This window comes from Octopus sinensis, linkage group LG1, assembly GCF_006345805.1.
Source record: "Octopus sinensis linkage group LG1, ASM634580v1, whole genome shotgun sequence".
In the NCBI taxonomy this organism is placed as follows: Eukaryota; Metazoa; Mollusca; class Cephalopoda; order Octopoda; family Octopodidae; genus Octopus; species Octopus sinensis.
In genome coordinates this window covers 196,409,901-196,430,216 of record NC_042997.1, presented here as the reverse complement: position 1 = coordinate 196,430,216, position 20,316 = coordinate 196,409,901, and the positions used below count along the sequence as shown (strand labels likewise).

At 35.9% G+C, this 20,316-nt stretch overlaps 1 protein-coding gene across 4 annotated transcripts in view; it reads left to right on the top strand.

The window, feature by feature from the left end:
* LOC115231992 overlaps positions 1-20,316 on the top strand; it is a 424,000-nt gene that overhangs the window by 397,606 nt on the left and 6,078 nt on the right. For all 4 annotated transcript variants that reach the window (XM_036508221.1, XM_029801896.2, XM_036508216.1 and 1 more), the window contains one exon: positions 8,095-8,240. In XM_036508221.1, coding sequence (XP_036364114.1) covers positions 8,095-8,240 — 146 coding nt within the window. The remainder of the gene's footprint in view (positions 1-8,094; positions 8,241-20,316) is intronic.

Here is a 20,316-nt window from a genome sequence, read left to right as displayed (position 1 = left end):
TATTGTCTAAATTATCTATTTAATTAATTACTTCTCATATAATGGCCTATTATAATAATGTTAGTGTTTTTCTTAAACGGACATTCATAATGAACCCGCCTCTAAATTATCTCTCTGTAACAGGTGACTGCCATAGATATTAGGCACCTCCTCTACATCTTTTTTTCTCATTTAGATTCTATGTCCAGAGTGTAGGACATAGATGATCATGTCCTGCCACAATTCTCTGTTCAGTTTTTTTTTTCCTGTAACAGTAATAGGCGTAGGGGTGGCTGTGTGGTAAGTAACTTGCTTACCAGCCACATGGTCCCGGATTCAGTCCCACTGCGTGACACCTTGGGCAAGTGTCTTCTTCTATAGCCTCGGGTCGACCAAAGCCTTGTGAGTGAATTTGGTAGACGGAAACTGAAAGAAGCCTGTCGTATATATGTATTATATATATATATATATGTGTGTGTATATTTGTGTGTCTGTGTTTGTCCCCCCAACATCGCTTGACAACTGATGCTGGTGTGTTTACGTCCCCGTAACTTAGCGGTTCGGCAAAAGAGACCGATGGAATAAGTACTAGGCTTCCAAAGAATAAGTCCTGGGGTCGATTTGCCCGACTAAAAAGGCGGTGCTCCAGCATGGCCGCAGTCAAATGACTGAAACAAGTAAAAGAGTAAAAGAGAGAGAGTTCCACTTCCTCGTGTTTAATACTTCTCTCTTCAAACCAGTTCAGGCTTGGCTTCCAGATCATCCTTGCTCCGCTTTTTTTCCTTTTAGTCTTCCCGGTCATTGCTAAATAAAATCTCCAGGCCCTCTTTCTTCATCACATGACCAGAAAATCTCAGTTGCTTGTCCCTTATCTCACTTATTCTATCGGTCTCTTTTGCCGAACCACTGTGTTACGGGGACATAAACACACCAACATCGGTTGTCAAGCGACGGTGGAGGAACAAATACAGACACATATATATATATATATATATATATATGGGCGTCTTTCAGTTTCTGCATACCAAAACCACTCACAAAGCTTTGGTTGCCCCGAGGCTATAGAAGACACTTGCCCAAGGTGTCACGCAGTGGGACTGAACCCGGAACCATGTGACTGGTAAGCAAGCTACTTACCACACAGATGATATTCTGCTATATTGAATCGACATCATCTAAGGTAACGGTCACACACAGAAAGTTACAGCTATTGACAAAGGACTTTCTCCTCGAGACAGAATATAGAGCGTGTTCAAAAAGTCTCTCCGCAGAATGAATATTTGTAAGATGGTATAAGACTACAAAAGAGTATATTAGACTTTACAAGACCTTAAAAACCCTTATAAGAGGTGTTGAAAGTGTCGTCCTTCATTTTCAATACATAAGTTGACTCTTCTACACAAGTTTTGAAACACATCTTGAAGAGTCTGACGCGTGAAGGTTATGAATGGTTTTTCGGGCGATTTTTGTACACTGAACCGTTACTTGCTCCGCAGAAATAAAGTTTGGCGGTGTTAAATCAGGTCATCTTGGTGGCCAAAGTCCCTTCGAAATAATCCCTGCACCGAAAAACTCTTAAAGCATCTCCATGGCGATGCACGAATTATGTGCTGTAGCTTTATCTTGCTGAAAGTATGCATTATTAGTTTCACTTTCAGTGAGTTGACCTACAAATGTATAGATAATATTTGAGCAATATCTCTCGGTGTTGATGGTGTCTTCAAAAATTCACTGCAGAAGAGACTTTTGGAACACTCTGTATAATAATATTGAAAACTTACTTTTTCTTCTGTTCCTTATTAGCAACGCATGACGCCTGCGTGCAAGCACATGTAGAGAGAGAAAAGAAAAACAAGAGAGACAGAGAATGGCAGAGATGATAAGATTCTATTGTTTTGTTACTATAGAATATATATTTCTGTGACTATATCATTCCGGTGCTCAGATGTCGTGTGATTAAATCTTCTTCTAATTGCAACACTAGAAAGAATTCAAAAGTCAACAAAATAACCACAAAACAGAAAATGATTAAAGGTTAATCTTCAAGTATATTAAACATTTAGATCACATTTAATTGATTAACTATTCCGTGATAGGAATATATACTACATTAATGATCTCGAAATAAGCACTTCTAAAGCATGCTTTATCTTTGATATGAGACTTAAGCTGCATGAGAACATAAACTTTAGAGAACAAAGTAACTGAGTTCTTATTGAAACAAGATGAAACGTATTTCATATATATTTCCAATTCTTTTGCTCTTGTCTCTTATTTTACCTAATTTTGGCGCAACATTGGTCTTTTAGAATCATCGATTTCTCTTTGCCTAACGTTACAAAGTAATCTATCAAACGAAATTACCATGATTCTCCAAATTTCTTTAGTTCCGATACAGAACTTATCTCATTAATCAACGCATGCTCTATGTTCCTTGCATACGATTCCCTTTGATTACTTTGGCGATTCTTTCGCACTAATTTTCGTCCGTTTCGTTTCTTAAGTCTATTCGAGTTTATCTACATAATCAAAATTATAGAGAAGATACATATAGTCAGTACTCTGTCACGAAATATCATAAATGTGTGTGTGTGTGTGTGTGTGTATACAGAGTGATAGACATAGATAGATACACACACATATATATGTGTATGTACACACACACATAACTATATGTATGTGTGTATCCACATATATATATATATATATACATGCATACATATACACATTAATGAATTTGTTTTGCAAGATTCTTGGTTTGAAATTGGGTCTTGAAACAGATAGTGTTATATTCGGAGATAGTCCTTTTCCCCAGTCAACAGAGTGTGTGTTTATTGATAAAAATGATCATCCCTACTGTGTGGCTCGTTCAGTAAGTTGACATGTATAGATGTGTGTATGTGAGTGAATGTAATTTTACAGCCATCAAAATTCGTAGTGTGGCTTGTTTTGTCTCCTTTTTATCTATAACTTTGTGATTCGACAAGGTGATCTCGATAAAATAAATACCTGATAGAAATATGTACTGAGATCAATAAGATCAGCTAAACACATGAGGCGGTGGTCTAGTATGGCCATAGGACAAAGACTTAAAGAATATTATACACACATACGCATCCATACGTTAAGAACACAGAGGCGCAGTCGTGACAAATGGCGTTTGTGGATTTGTAGGCAAGCGCTTTCTCTACCTCCCGGTAGAATTCTTCCACTTCATTGTCTTCGCTAGCATTTCTGGGTACATAGGTCTGGATGATCATCTGGGTGGTATTTCTTAAGCTGCATGAGACGAACGTTTAGCACTCCGATGCTTCAAGAAGGCAATCGGCAGAAAATGATTTTCGAGGTTTGTTCTTTGCTTATTACGACCCCCTATACCACCTTTACTCTCGCACCTCTGCTTTTGCGAGTCTCATGACCCTTTCATCTGTCCTATATATATATACATATATATATATCACCGTGATCACCGTGATCGACCAGGCTATTAGATGTTGCTACACATCGCTGGTCACAATCGCATTGTTTTAGCCTTCAAATGACGCCACCCCGCTGGCTAAGCGAGCAGGCCAACAGAAGAAAGAGTGAGAGAAAGTTGTAGAGAAAGAGTACAGCAGGGATCGCCACCATCCCCTGTCGGGGCCTCGTGGAGCTTTAGGTGTTTTCGCTCAATAAACACTCACAATGCCCGGTCTGGGAATCGAAACCGCGATCCTACGACCGCGAGTCCGCTGCCCTAACCACTGGGCCATTGCGCCTCCACATATATATATATATATATATATATAGGCGCAGGATTGGATGTGTGGTAAGTAGCTTGCTTACCAACCACATGGTTCCGGGTTCAGTCCCACTGCGTGGCACCTTGGCCAAGTGTCTTCTACTATAGCCTCAGGCCGACCAAAGCCTTGTGAGTGGATTTGGTAGACGGAAACTGAAAGAAGCCCGTCGTATCTATATATGTGTGTGTGTTTGTTTGAGTTTGCCCCCAAACACCACCACCATTATCACTTGACAACTGATGTTGGTGTGTTCACGTCCCCGTAACTTAGCGGTTCGGCAAAAGAGACCCACAGAATAAGTACTAGGCTTACAAAAGAATAAGTACTGGTGTCGATTTGTTCGACTAAAGGCGGCGCTCCAGCATGGCCGCAGTCAAATGACTGAAACAAATAAAAGAAAGAATATATATATATATATATGCTTGAAGCTAAAACGTTCTAAAATTTTGACTCTCAAACAATAAAAGAGATGGATCAGGCGATCTTATAATTGCACACGAAATAAATTTTGTAATCAATTAATTTATATAAAAAAAAAAATGAATGTCCAAATAGACAAAAAACGTGCGAAAGTTTTATTCAAACCAGTCTAAAGTTCAACGGCTAAGCATTTTGCAATCGCTCAGCTAAAAATTCCGATTTATAATGATTAAGATATTGAATGCAATATGCATACTAACAAAAGAATTTCTTGAGTTATTTAGAGCGTAAATTATTATGCGCTAATCTTTGCTCCAAAACTCATTCGTTTTCGCTAAGAATTTTTTTTTTTTTTTAATCGCTGGTTCTGACGTCAAAATAATCATGCATGCAAGAATAATCACGTGTTGCTGTCTTTTGGATAGTAATATACTAATGAAATAGAGTGAGACCAATTATTTTGATTTTGTGATGGTTAGCCATAAATTTGGAGAAATTTGTGAATTTATTGATCTTTTATTTTACATCTATTTCGTAATAGTTTAATATTTACGAAGTAAAGTGTGTTATACAGAGACAGTGGTCATAATATCCCACGGAATATGAATATTCAACAGCAGAATAAAGTTAGGAATTAAAATTAATTATTTAAAAATGTTAAGAATTAAAGTTTTAAAAACTTTTACCTAAAAATTACGCTTGACATAAATTTGCATATAATTATTTCTTTTAGATATTTCCTTATATTTATGGACAAATACGCAAAATTTAGAAAGGACAAATACGCAAAATTTAGGAAGCCAAATGAAAAGTTAAAGTTCAAAATATCTCTTCAAACCTCCCGCTTACAGTTATTAATAATAAATTCTGAAGACAATAATACGATACTGTTACTCAATATCTCATATGATATTGCTTTGAAACACTAGATTTCAGGATAAAATTAATCACATAAATAATAATAGAGTTTTTACGATTTGACAAAAGCGATTAATAATAATAGTAATGATAATGATAATCTATTGTGTTTATTTTCATGGCCTACCAATGTATACAATGAGTTCCTTTGCTCTAGGGATCGGGAAAACACCCGGCAAGAAATGGAAACAAAATTGAAAGAAGGGGATAATAATAATAATAATAATAAAGAGAAACCTCTGCATGGCCAATTTTGTAAAGCCACTGAAGACTTATGTGGAACAAAATCTTGGGCCTGGTTAAAAAAGGAGCAATTAAAAAAGGAAACAGAGAGCCTAGTTGTCGCATCCTGAGATCAAGCGACAAAAGCAACTTGACAAAGGCAACTTGAGAAAAAATATATATGGAGAGAACGTGTCAGAAAACTGTAGAGCCTGTGGAGCTTGGAACGAGACAGGGACACACATTGTGACAGAATGCCCAAGTTGGCACAGGAAGAATATAAAAAATGGAGGCACGACCTGGTTGTAAAAGTTTTACACTGGAAACTGTGCCAGAAATGGAGATTTGAAGTTAGGTACAATCATCTAGTCGAAAGAGTACTGGAGTCGGAGAAATCTAAGATTTTGTGGGACTTTCTTATTCAAACGGACAAGAAGTTAGAAAATAATACACCAGACATAACAATTATAAATAAGGAAAAGCGAAGTTGCTTACTTAACGACCCTTCATGCCGGTTTGATTCCAGGGTCGTAAAGAAAGAGGACGAAAAACACAAAAAAATGCAATCCCTTAAAATTTGAAATAGGGGGAATTTGGAGCATGTGAGCAGTAAAGGTCGTGCCTATAATAATTGGTGCGTTGGGAATAGTAAGCAAAGATATAGACAAATGGCTGAAGGAGATTGGAATAGAATGCCCGGTTGAGCTCCTATAGAAAGATTTCTCTTAGGAACTACTGAAAACTTGTGGATACCCAAGATTACAAGTAGTAACCCGCTACCCACATAAATCCTACCAGGAATAACACCGAACCTGAGCCAAACCAAAATAATAATAAATGGTTATCTATATTGTGCTCCATTTTGAAATTGGCTTAACCCCCAGAAATTGCCCATTGTTATCTTTCAAACTTGTTTATCGTACGAAAATATTTACAGACGATAACCTAGTTTATTCTGGTTAAATTGATTTGAATGCAAAACCTTTTAAGCTGTGTTTCGATCAATAACAATAATCTTTCATAAAATATGGATGGTGGTCAGGCACAAACTTTCAAATTATATCTGGATTTTAAGAATTAATATCAAAACCTATAAAATTGTCTGTAAGACATTGACATACGCTAAACCTTATAAACAACATAACGATGGTCGTATTTCTGAAAAGCTGAATATTTTATTCCGTAAGAATGTTATTATAAGCACATGTTTAGAACTAATATATTAAATATATTAAATTTTGTCATCATAAATCAACATATTTGCTATAATATTTTAATGTCTCACAGTTGAATACAAGTAAGTTACTACTGTATTTTGTTGGTGTACATATCACATTCAATATTTTAATCGTTTAAATAAAATATTTGTATGATACTATTGCACGGATTTCTATCGTTAATGTGGAAATTTATTTAATTTTTTTATATACAAATATAAGTTTGATTTACCTTTTCGCTGAATAATCAACAGACGTGAAACTCTTAACGATTTTCGCAATTTGTAGATTTCCAGCTTTTAGTAGATTTTTTTCTGGGTGTAAATATTATAAATACGTTTCATGTGTAGTTAATATTCACAGAATATAGGCGCAGGAGTAGCTGTGTGGTAAGTAGCTTGTTTATCAACCACATGGTTCCAGGCTCAGTCCCACTGCGTGGCACCTTGGGCAAGTGTCTTCTACTATAGCCTCGGGCCGACCAAAGCCTTGTGAGTGGATTTGGTTGAAGGAAACTGAAAGAAGCCCGTCGTATATATGTATATATTTGTGTGTCTGTGTTTGTCCCCCCATCATCACTTGACAACCGATGCTGGTGTGTTTACGCTCCCGTAACTTAGCGGTTCGGCAAGAGAGAACGATAGAATAAGTACTAGGTTTACAAAGAATAAGTCCTGGGGTCGATTTGCTCGACTAAAGGCGGTGCTCCAGCATGGCCACAGTCAAATGACTGAAACAAGTAAAAGAATAAAATTTGTAACCATATATATACATATATTCTTCTTCCCTTCCTCCTTCTTCCCTGAGCGTCCAATAATACTAAATTTGTTCCACGTCCTCGCGTTGTGTTTTTTTTGTGTTTTCTTGTTTGGATTAACTATATATATATATATATATATATATATATATAAGGAAAGATAAAAAAGGACTATTAAAATACTCTCTCTCTCTCGTTACAAAACACTGACACTATATAGAATCAACCGAACCAATGTCTTGTTAAGTAGCGACCTCTAACCAGTTGTTTGATGCTTATATATAGGAAAGCATCAGGAAATATGTGTTTGCGTATTTCGCTAGCACATTGTGTGTGTGTGTGTGCGTGCGTGCGTGTGTGTGTGTGTATTTTATTTGACAAGTTCGAAGACGAACGAAAGCGTTAATAATAATAAGTACGAAATAAAAAAAAATTCTTTTTTCAAACTTCTGGCGACCTCCTCTTTTCTCAATATTCAATATCTGTATACCACTTCTAACATTCTATACACACACCCACATAAATATATATATAATATATATATATATATACATACAAACTTCTTACCAGTTCATATATGCTTGAGGCATATTAGAACCCGTAAGAAAGCCATTCAGTGTATTTCGTCATGGAGAAATTTTTCATGTTTGCGCTATCACCCCTATAATATATCGTATTATGATACATCCTTCTGATATATAGATAGATACGAAAGAAAAAAATATTTGTGGTCATACAAACAAAGGAAAGACAACTCAAATAATTCTCTTTTTTTCTTTTCTTTTCTTTCTGTGTCCAGTTACAAGACGCTGAAAATGTCTATTATCAACCAAACGAAGAAAGAAAGTTGACTGTTCATATTGAATGGATTGGTTCTTGTTTATTAGTTCGACCGACTTACCATACGATTGATGACGTCAGCAGAGTACACAAGCACCAGATGTTGTAAGTATTTATATAATATTTATTATCACCGTTGTTTCATTGTGTGTATATGCGATGTGCTTCGCTGCTAATAACCTCACCTACGTATATTCGGCTCCCAAGACGTTGGACGCCAATGTCTTTGTAACACGCCAGTTACGTGTTTGTTGTTTGTTGATTACACGAGTGTTCCTTCTAATATCTCAGAAATTGCCAATATTACAAAGTCAACATTTGTATTAATATTTACTAAGATAAAGGCAACGAGCTGGCAGAAGCATTAGAACGCCGGGCGAAATGCTTAGCGGTATTTCGTCTGCAGCTACGTTCTGAGTTCAAATTCCGCCGTGGTCGACTTTGCCTTTCATCCTTTCGGGGTCGATTAAATAAGTACCAGTTACACACTGGGGTCGATATAATCGACTTAATCCGTTTGTCTGTCCTTGTTTGTCCTCTCTGTATTTAGCCCCTTGTGAGTAGTAAAGAAATAGGTATTTCGTCTGCTGTTACGTTCTGAGTTCAAATACCGCCGTGGTCGACTTTGCCTTTCATCTTTTCGGGGTCGATAAATTAAGTACCATATATATATATAGATATGGTCATCCCATATATAACGCAGCTTTTTATACTTTTATTTTTTCAATCTAAAATATACTCTCCTTCATTTTCTACAATGCTCTTCCATCTATTTGGTAGACTTGCGAGGTTCCTCTTCTAAAATTCACTTGTCCGTGACGAAAAATACTCTTCCAGTACTGTTCTGACCTCGTCTGCAGAATTTGTATTTTTTTCCGTCCAAATGATTTTGAAGACTGTGGATGGGGCAATGTCCGGCGAATATGGTGGGTGGGGCATCGTTTCCCATTGAAGCTGCTCCAGCCTTTGGAATGTCATCTTCTCCGTATGTGACCGAGCATTATCCTGGTGGAAGAACACTTTTCGTCTTAAAACCAAAGATGGTCGTTTTTTATTTCTAGCACTGAATTGAATGACTGGTTGAATGACCAAATCCAAGTTTCTCTGCTAGTTCCTCAACAATTACGATGGGATTTTGTTCCACCAGGGTTTGCAGGACGCCCTCATCGAGCTCTACAGATCTTCCAGGACGAGGCTCGTCTTCTAGGCTATTGTTTCCGGCTGGGAATTTCTGGAACCACCGGTGACACTGGCTTCCACCTATTGTCCGATCCCCGTATGCTGCATTAATATTCCTCGCACTTTCCGTTGCGTTGTTACCTTTCTTGAACTCATAAAGCAAAATATGCCGAATATGGTCCTTTGTCACTTCCATTTCAGCTTTGAAAAAAATAACTGTTAAGATCAAACTGCACTCTTCAAAACTTTCACTAAGAATAAGTACAAAGTAAAATATCTTCCTACTTTAATAGCAAATTAATTCAGTCCCCCTCCAACTTTTAGTTAATGCAATTTATGGGATGACCCATATATATATATATATATATATATATATATATATATATAATGACAGCTGTTAATTATTCTTGTTGTCATGGTAACAGTTTGTTAAAAATCAACGCGTGATGTCATTGTATGTATGAGACCCTGGTTGAGCATGCGCATTACCAATGTATAGATAATGCCACAGAAAATTATGCGAGCTCCCTTTCTTCTTTTATGCATTATTCTGAGATGTTTCGGGTTACGTAGTCCTTTGTAAAGATTCGTTTGGTACTGTCGCACCACATATATCGACTAGTATGGTAGAGACTATACTTTGCTGTCGGGGTTACGTAATGTTGAAACATGTCCAGAATTATCTCCCGTACGTGCCGAAATAATTTTAAAAACAGCCATTGCCTATTTTCGTTATTTCTTATCTCAAAAATATTTCTAATCAAAATTAAATATTTTAACACTAACTGAACTACTGCTGTTCGTATGCAGAAGGCACCTCTGAGCAATATAGTCAGTACCTTGTTTAATGTCGTCTTTTAAGGACTACATTTTCTAATGTTTCATTTATTTTAAGATAACAGGGTTCAAGTTAAGGGCTATTTTGGCTACTATTTCTAGCAGATCAAATTACCACAGAGGAGATTTCTCGATGGCTCATGTATTATGTTTATTGTTTTAGTTGTTCTTTATGTTTTTCGTCAGCTCTGATTGAACAAACATCTGAATCAATGGTCATGCTAGCCATGACCATCCCAAATTATTTTCAACAACATTATCTAATGTGACGTCTCCTTTTTCTTCAGACGATAAACTTTGACAATAACTCAGCTGTTATTTCTAGCAGATTAACATACCACATAGAGGCTACTTGCGTGGATCATATCAAATGTTTGTTTTTGCTTTATGTGTGTGCTGTAATGGGGGAAAGATTAATCTTATAAATGGGATTGTTTCCCTGTTTAACAGAGGGATTATATATCAGAAGGAAACATCTTAAACACGCAACATAGAGAATGGATGAAAGAGAGAATGTGTATTCTGCAATATACCCAGAGGGTTCTGTCAACTATAAGTGACTCGCTTCGATATTTAATTGCATAATTCACATAGACATGTTGTGTGTGTTCACTATGACGTCAAACTGTTGATGGTTGATGGCAGAAGCACTTGAGTGGCGAACGAAATGCTTTGTGCTACTTAGTTATGGCTTTTTACGTTGTGAGTTCTAATACAACCGAAATCAACTCTGCCTTTCATCCTTCCAGAGTCGATAAAATTAAGTACCAGTCAAGTAGTGATGCTGATCTAATCAATGTTAAAACTTCCTACCCAAGTGTATGGCCTTGTGTTTATGTTAGAAATCAATACTGCATTGCTGGAAGATGGCGGATGGCGGTGGATTGGCAATATCGGCAGCCACGTATAAAATATCGATGGTGTCTTCTTATAGATCCTTTCGTTCTGAGTTCAAATGCTATCGATATATATATATATATATATTCCTGTTATTTCTGTGTTCCTTTCTGTCGAAGAGCGTAGGCTCGAAACGTAAAGGACTTTCTCACTTCCCGAGCGTTAAACTAATACATATGTTTGTTGTTTACACGCCCGTCTTCGTCTTTTGCTTTTTTGTAAATTCTCCCTATATATATAAGTGAATACCATTACAAAAATCTTTTTGGCGTATTTAAAAAATAGTTTAAAGTGAAAATGACTTTACTTTAAAAATACAGTAAATATTTCGTAAACGAAATACAGTAAATATTTCGGTGTGAATTTTTTTTTCTCATGGGATTTTTTTCGAGTGTATCTCACCTCCAAAGATTTGGCTGCTATTTCTAGCACGCCTTGCTACCACGTAACAGCTATTTGCGATAAAGGACACGAAATACCTGTTACGTGGTAACAGGGTGTGCAAGAAATAGCAACCAAATCTTTCTTTCCTGGAGAAAGGAGCCGTTTATGCGTGATTTCGATGTCACATTCGTTGAAAGCATGTGAAATAACCTTAAAAAAAGACACGAAACAAAACTCCGTTGCTGGGAAACTTGGAGTTTTCCGGTGACCCAACGGGTCACGGGTAGTCTGGTCTAGTCTGTATATATAAAGAGAGAGAGAGAGGTATTAATGAAGTCAAAACAAATAGTGATATTTTGCAATCATTTAAAAATGTACGTTTCCGGTGTGCATCATTATTAGGAAATGTATTGAAATGTTTTAACTGAGGAAGATCTTACGGAATGGATGCATTTTGTATTAAATATTACGCAAACCCAAAACGTACGTATTAAATGTTCTCAAAATATCACTATTTGGGTTGACTTCATTATTACAATCAATACGACACGATGCCAGTACGAACTAGCTGGCCTTGACTCCACTTACGTAGATATTCTAACGACAATTTGGAGTAGTTTGTTAGAGTCGAAAACTCTGGTGCCGTGCACCGCTTCTTAACGAAACAATATATATAGATAGATAAGTAGATAGACAGATAGATAAAAATGGTAAGACAACAAAAGAATGAAATTGACCTCGATATTACGTAAATAGAGGAATTTATCTGTAAATGTAATATGTGACAATTACTTGGTAGCCATGATAAAACTCCGAGTTTCGGATGCTGCGGTGTTTTATCATGGCTAACAAATAATTGTCACATATTACATTTACAGGTATGTGTGTATGTGTGTGTCTTTATGTATGTCATTCAGTTTTATTTCAATATTTCTTGCTAATAGAGAAAGAGCAGGTTTCTAACCTAGATCCAAGGCTGCTTCATTGGAATTTCAACATCAAGAGGGTATTTTTGCATGTATGTATATGTACGCATAGATTTGTATGTTTTGTTTTATGATGTCTTCTCATGCATATAGTTGCATATCTAGACATGTTCATATATACTCAAATGATAAACTCAAAGAAAATTTTACAGATTTTTTCAGTTTTAGTTATGGCTTGGATCGGTAGTCTTCGAAATAGCTTTCTCCTTTCTGGTTTTGAGAAGCCTAATTTCTCAAGACTGGAGTATGTATGTACGTATGTATGTATGTATGTATGTATGTTTAAAATAGATTATATATAAAACATCAAATGATATATCTTGACGGTGATCAAGAGCTCAATTAATTATAGGCCTTAAACTCGAACACTTTGCAATAAATCCAGTGTGTGTGTGTGTGTGTGAAGTGGGGTCGCAGGCTTATTGATTCGCTAAAATAGGAAGCAAAAGGTTGTAAAACCATTGGTCTCGCTAAATCTAAATAATAATATGACTAAATAGTTGTGAATTCTTACAAAAGACGAACGTTCAGTTTTACAAAGCGATCACGTGGCCGATGCAAGAAGTATTCAAACAACACGTCTCTGGTGAGAAAACCGAGTTGTGCTAAACCTTGCCAAATGGAAGCAATGCTACAACAGCAGCAACAACAACAACAAAAATTAAATGGAAATTAGTATCACATGACTGATTTCCATTTATCGCAGCAGTGCATTCTTTTCTCCTTATCACCCTCTCTCCCTCTCTCTCATTTTATTTCTGCCAATCACCAGTTCTTCCACTACGCTGTATTCCATCAACCATCAGATTTAATTCGTTTCTCTCTCTCTCTCCTGTTCTCTGCTCAACCTCTACATCACATCTTTGCAGCTCAACTCATGCTGAGCTCTTTCCACAATGCTAGAATTTATATTACTTCTCTCTGACATTACATCTCCCGTGCCAATCTTCCTCTGTTTACTGAGCGGATACACGACATAGTCATCCTACTTTCTCTTGTTTTCAATTCCATTAACTCTTAATAATGACTGCTGACGAAATTGTGCTAGGTTTTTGCACGTTGACAATGAATATTATTTTAAAATGTTAAGAGATTTCGTTAAAATAACTATATATATATATATATGTGTGTGTGTGTGTATGCAGATGTATGTATAATGGCCATATATACATAATATATATGAATGCATAATGGCGTATATCTCACAAGGGTGTTACTTTGCTATGTCGGAATATTTGTAAATATTGTATGAAAATATTTTACCTACATAGATATAAAAGTTGCTAAGTTTCTTTGTATTCCGGAAAAAAAATGAAGTGATATAGATAGATAGACTTTTTTCTCTCTCTCTTTCTCTCAGATGCTATATATATGTGTATATATTTATATATATATATATACATACGTGAGAAAAAAAGAAATCGAAAAAGACAGAGATCAATTTTCCGCATTATAGGAAGTGTGTTCTTGTTGTTCGGAGATTATTCCATGTTGTATCATCAAATACCAACTGTGTACATATATCTGTGTACGTACCTCGCTAGCTACTTGTCTATCTATCTATTTATCTACCTTCTCATCTATCTAACTGACTATATAAGTACATATCTATCATTGTTATTTCCCCTTTGTATCAGTTGTTTTTCTCATCCTTTCCTTATATATATATATATATATAAACTTTTTTATCCTAGGCAGGTAAAATATTTTCATTTAATGCAGATAAATATTGAGAACATACCAGTGTAAGACCCTTGTGTGAGATACGCCATTGTACACGTATGCATTGTTATTTCAATGGAATCGCTTAACATTTCACATATTAAAATAATATTCATTGTTAACATGCAAAAAGTAACATGACACGATTTCGTTGACACTCGTTATTAAGAGTTAATGGAATTAAAAACAGAAGTAAGGATGCGTGTGTCATATACGTGTGTGTGTGTGTATTATACATACATACAGAGAGAGATACAAGCATACATACATATATATATAAGCATATATACGTATGTATGTATACATATATATATAAGCATACATACATATATATATAAGCATACATACGTATGTATGTATACATATATATATAAGCATACATACGTATGTATTATACATATATATATAAGCATACATACGTATGTATGTATACATACATATATATATAAGCATACATACGTATGTAGTATATATATATATAAGCATACATACGTATGTATGTATACATATATATATAAGCATACATACGTATGTATGTATACATATATATATAAGCATACATACGTATGTATGTATACATATATATATAAGCATACATACGTATGTATGTATACATATATATATAAGCATACATACGTATGTATGTATACATATATATATAAGCATACATACGTATGTATGTATACATATATATATAAGCATACATACATATGTATGTATATATATATATATAAGCATACATACATATGTATGTATACATATATATATAAGCCATACATACATATGTATGTATGTATATATATATATATATATATATATATATATATATATATATGTATATAAGCCACATACATATGTATGTATGTATATATATATAAGCCTACATACATATGTATGTATGTGTATATATATATAAGCCTACATACATATGTATGTATGTATATATATATATATAAGCCTACATACATATGTATGTATGTATATATATATATATATATAAGAGCATGCATATATGTATATATATATAATATACGTTTGAAAGCTTACATGTGTATATTTATGTTACATAACGTTACATATGAGTGTGTGTGTGTGTGTGTACATGTGGAGGTGACTCTCTGTGTGTGCTTGTTTGTGTGTGTGTATATAAATTTAAATATTTTGAGTACTGTACATACTGTGTATGTGTGTCTTTAGATGTATGTAACTTATTGTCACATAATATGTATGCTTCGCTGTGTGCGAATACTTATGTGAGTGTGCATGTATTAAGAAGATTTTGAGGCTGTTTGCACATACCACTAAGAGAAATAGAAAATAGTACTCAATGCGATATGTGGTGCAGAATATTATTTAGTTTGGAAATTGAAAAGATCAGTATCTCCGATGACTGATAGTTTCATCTTGCGATTCTTCAAGTCGATTAAATATTTTGAGCTTCATTAAATATTTATAAGAGGTGTCTTCTCTGGAAATATAGTGCAGATAATTATCATAATTGGGAATTTAAACACTTTGTGGTGTGAATGAGCTCTAGGAACGGTCTTGGTATGAGCACTCCGTCGGTTGCGATGATGAGGGTCCCAGCTGATACGATCAATGGAACAGCTTGCTCGTGAAATTAGCGTGTAAGTGGCTGAGCACTCCACAGACACGTGTACCCTTAACGTAGTTCTCAGGGAGACTCAGCGCGACACAGAGTGTGACAAGGCTGGCGCTTTGAAATGCAGGTACTCTTGATCACCGTCAAGATATATCATTTGATGTTTTATATATAATCTATTTTATACATACATACGTACGTACGTACGTACGTACGTACATACATACATACATACATACATACATACGTACATACATACATACATACATACATACATGCGTACGTACGTACATACATGCGTACGTACGTACATACATGCGTACGTACGTACATACATGCGTACGTACGTACATACATGCGTACGTACGTACATACATGCGTACGTACGTACATACATGCGTACGTACGTACATACATGCGTACGTACGTACATACATGCGTACGTACGTACATACATGCGTACGTACGTACATACATGCGTACGTACGTACATACATGCGTACGTACGTACATACATGCGTACGTACGTACATACGTACATACATACGTACGTACGTACATACATACTCCAATCTTGAGAAATTAGGCTTCTCAAAACCAGAAAGGAGAAAGCTATTTCGAAGACTACCGATCCAAGCCAGCTGAGTGGACTGGAGCAACGTGAAATAAAGTGTGTTGCTGAAGGACGCAACGCGTCACCGAGAATTGAACTCACGACCTTACGATCGTGAGCTGAATGCCCTAACCACAAAGCCACGCGCCTTCACTTTTGATATGATGGGAGATGGGAGTTGTAAGTGCATGTGTATTTCGTTTTTTGGGTGAGTAGATGATTTCTAGGATTTCCGAGTCGACTGAATTATGGCATTACAGCTGAGTTTTATCGTCGGATGATCGTCTAGGGATGTTCATAGTTATGAAACTTCAGATCACGATATTTAATACTATACTGTCGTATCTATAGTTATATGTGGAGGCGCAATGGCCAAGGGGTTAGAACAGCGGACTCGCGGTCGTAGGATCGCAGTTTCGATTCCAGACAGGGTGTTGTGAGTGTTTATTGAGCGAAAACACCTAAAGCTCCACAAGGCTCCGGCAGGGGTGGTGGTGAACCCTGCTGTACTCTTTCACCACAACTTTCTCTCACTCTTTGTTCCTGTTTCTGTTGAACCTGTATTTCAAAGGACCAGCCTTGTCACACACTGTGTCATACTGAATCTCCCCGAGAACTACGTTAAGGGTACATGTGTCTGTGGAGTGCTCAGCCACTTGCACGAGCAGGCTGTTCCATTGATCGGATCAACTGGAACCCTAGTCGTCGTAACGGACAGAGTGCCTCGATATCTATATGCTGGTGTGCGTGTATGTATTTTATGTTTACACTGATCTAAACACCGGTGTTTTGTGTATGTTGTGATCTTCAGAACCTCAAAACTAGAAGATCGTCAATATTTTTTGATAAAATAGGTAGGAGACTGAAATAACCTCGGTATAGCAGCATACTGATGACTGAAATCAATTAAAGAATTATAAATGCTTACAAATGTATGTATAATAATAATACATATGATTGTACCAAATGTACATACATAAATACATTCATGCATACATACGTACGTACATACATATAATTTTAATCAGAGCCAGGACATATATACATTTAAATACATTAATAGATACAGTGTATTATAATTGTATATGTATGTATAATAATACATACGTATGTGCGAGATATACATACATAAATACATGCATACATACATACGTACGTACATGCATATAATTTTAAAATTTCAATCAGAGCCAGAACATACATACCTTTGAATACATTAATAGATACAGTGTATAATAATTGCATATGTATATATGTATGTATTATAATAATAATAATACATACGTATGTACGAAATATACATAAATACATGCATACATACGTACGTACATGCATATAATTTTAAAATTTTAATCAGAGCCAAAACATACATACATTTCAATACATTAATAGATACAGTGCACACGTACGTACGTAGGTACACACATACAGAGACTGTAGGTATACATTAAAATACAACTAGAATCAAACTGAGTGCAGTATACTGTCTACGATAACAACTCGGAAATGGAAAGAGAATAATTTATAATATAAAAGAAACTCTAATTCAAAAAACTAACAGAAGAAGAAGAATGGATGTATTAAATGGCGAAGACCAGAAGTTATGTAGTATAGTAGAGACTTGCTGTGAAAGAAAGTTGAGATTTATTCTATTTGGCCATGATGTGGAATGAATAAGTTAACTACAACGGATTTTATCGAAAATTTTTTCCAAAAATAATAGAAATCGATACAAAAAAGAATTTCGATTGAATTGTGAAAGGCAAAAAGTGTAAAATAAGTCTGTAATATCAGCGAGTCTACATCATCAGTTATATGAACAATAATGGCTGCCTTGGGCAAATAACTCAGAGGAGACTTCTGTTTACTAAATGCTAATAGAGTACAGTGTCTTGCAGGAAGCTGAAAAATTGTGATTATCCATCCAATTAGAAGAGAAAATCTCCCTATAAGATGTTTAAAATCTAAAATAAAAATTAATAAGGAGACAACACGGTGTATGTCAAGCGACCTCACTTACGTAGTAGTGATGTTTCCCATAGAGGGTTGTCACCCTTGTTTTTCTTAGAGGGGGATTTTTCTCTCCTAATTTCAGGGATAATATCACTAAAACGGAGGTTTTGTTACTTCAATATATTATATACTAGCTTAAAAGCAGCACTCCGTGTAAACTTTTAAGCTGGGCGAATTGCTTAGCGGGTATTTCGTCTGTCTACACGTTCTGAGTTCAAATTCCGCTGAGGTCGACTTTGCCTTTCATCCTTTCCGGGTCGATAAATTAAAGTACCAGTTGCGTACTAGGGTCGATCTAATCGACAGGCCCACCTCCCCACATATCTAGTACATGATAGCACCATATATATCTTCTATTTAGGTAAAAGTAAATTACACAGTCATGTTTGGTGCCCCTTGAAAGAATGACATTCTTACATTTCAGCCGGTCGCCCTTTTGCTATGTTGGAGAACCGCCTTTATTTGAGCAAATCGACCCCAGGACTTATTCTTTGTAAGCCTAGAACTTATTCTGTTGGTCTCTTTTGCCGAACCGCTAAGTTATGAGGACGTAAACACACCAGCATTGGTTAGCAAGCGATGGTAGGGGTAGGCCAGACACATACACACAAATATATATATATAATATATACACGATGGGCCTCTTACGGTTTTCCATCTACCAAATCCACTCACATGGCTTTGGTTGGCCCGTGGCTATAGTAGAAGATATGTATTCAAGGTGCCACACGGTGAGACTGAAACCGGAACCCTGTGTTTGAGAAGCAAGCTCTTACCACACAACCACACCTGTATTTTGAATTCTGTGTTTTGATTAGATAACGCATATGCATATATATACATATATATTTATGTGCGTGTGTGTGTGTGTGTATATGTATGTACGTATTTATTTATATGTATGTATGTGTGTACGTATATGTTTATATGTATGTACGTATATGTTTATATGTATGTATGTACGTATATGTTTATATGTATGTATGCATATATATATACGTGTGTGTGTGCTTATATATATATATTCCTATATCATACATTATCAATCATATTCTTAATGATTTGTTACTGAGTCGCTTCCTGCTGTCTGTCGTAGATATATCGCTGGTTTCTTCAATTGCTAGATCTATCTATTCTACTGTATTATATTTATATATATCGGCATGTTATTTCATATTTCAAATACTTTAAACAAAGTTTTAAAGTATACATGTGTATGTCTGAGTATGTACGTACGCATAAGCGTGTTTATTAAGTGACGCATGTACGAACATAGCGGAACATAGTACGAACCAAGAAAGATTTACGTTTTATGTGTATAACAGCAAGGTGGAGAACTGGTAGAAACGTTAGCACGCCGGGCGAAATGCTTAGCGGTATTTAGTCTGCCGTTACGTTCTGAGTTCAAATTCCGCCGAGGTCGACTTTGCCTGTCATTCTTTCCTGGTCGATAAATTAAAGTACCAGTTGCGCACTGGAGTCGATCTAATCGACTGGACCCCTCCCCACATATTTCGGACCTTGTGCCTAGAGTAGAAAAGATTAAGGCGGCGAACTGGTAGAAACCTTAGCACGCTGAGCGAAATGCTTAGCGGTCTTTACGTTCTGAGTTCAAATTCTGCCGAGGTCGACTTTGCCTTTCATCCTTTCGGGGTCGATAAATTAAGTACCAGTTACGCACTGTGGTAAATCTAATCGACTGGACCCCTCCCCCAAATTTTCGGGCTTTGTGCCTAGAGTAGAAAAGAATGTATATTACAGTAAACATGTAACAAACACGTCTCTGTGCGTGTGTGTGTATGTATAAATATGTATGTGTATATATATATATATATACGCGCGTGTATGTGTGTAAACTGGCACTCCGTCGGTTGCAACGATGTATGTTCGAGTTGATCCAATTAACAGAACAGCCAGCTCGTGAAATTTACGTGCAAGTGGCTGGGT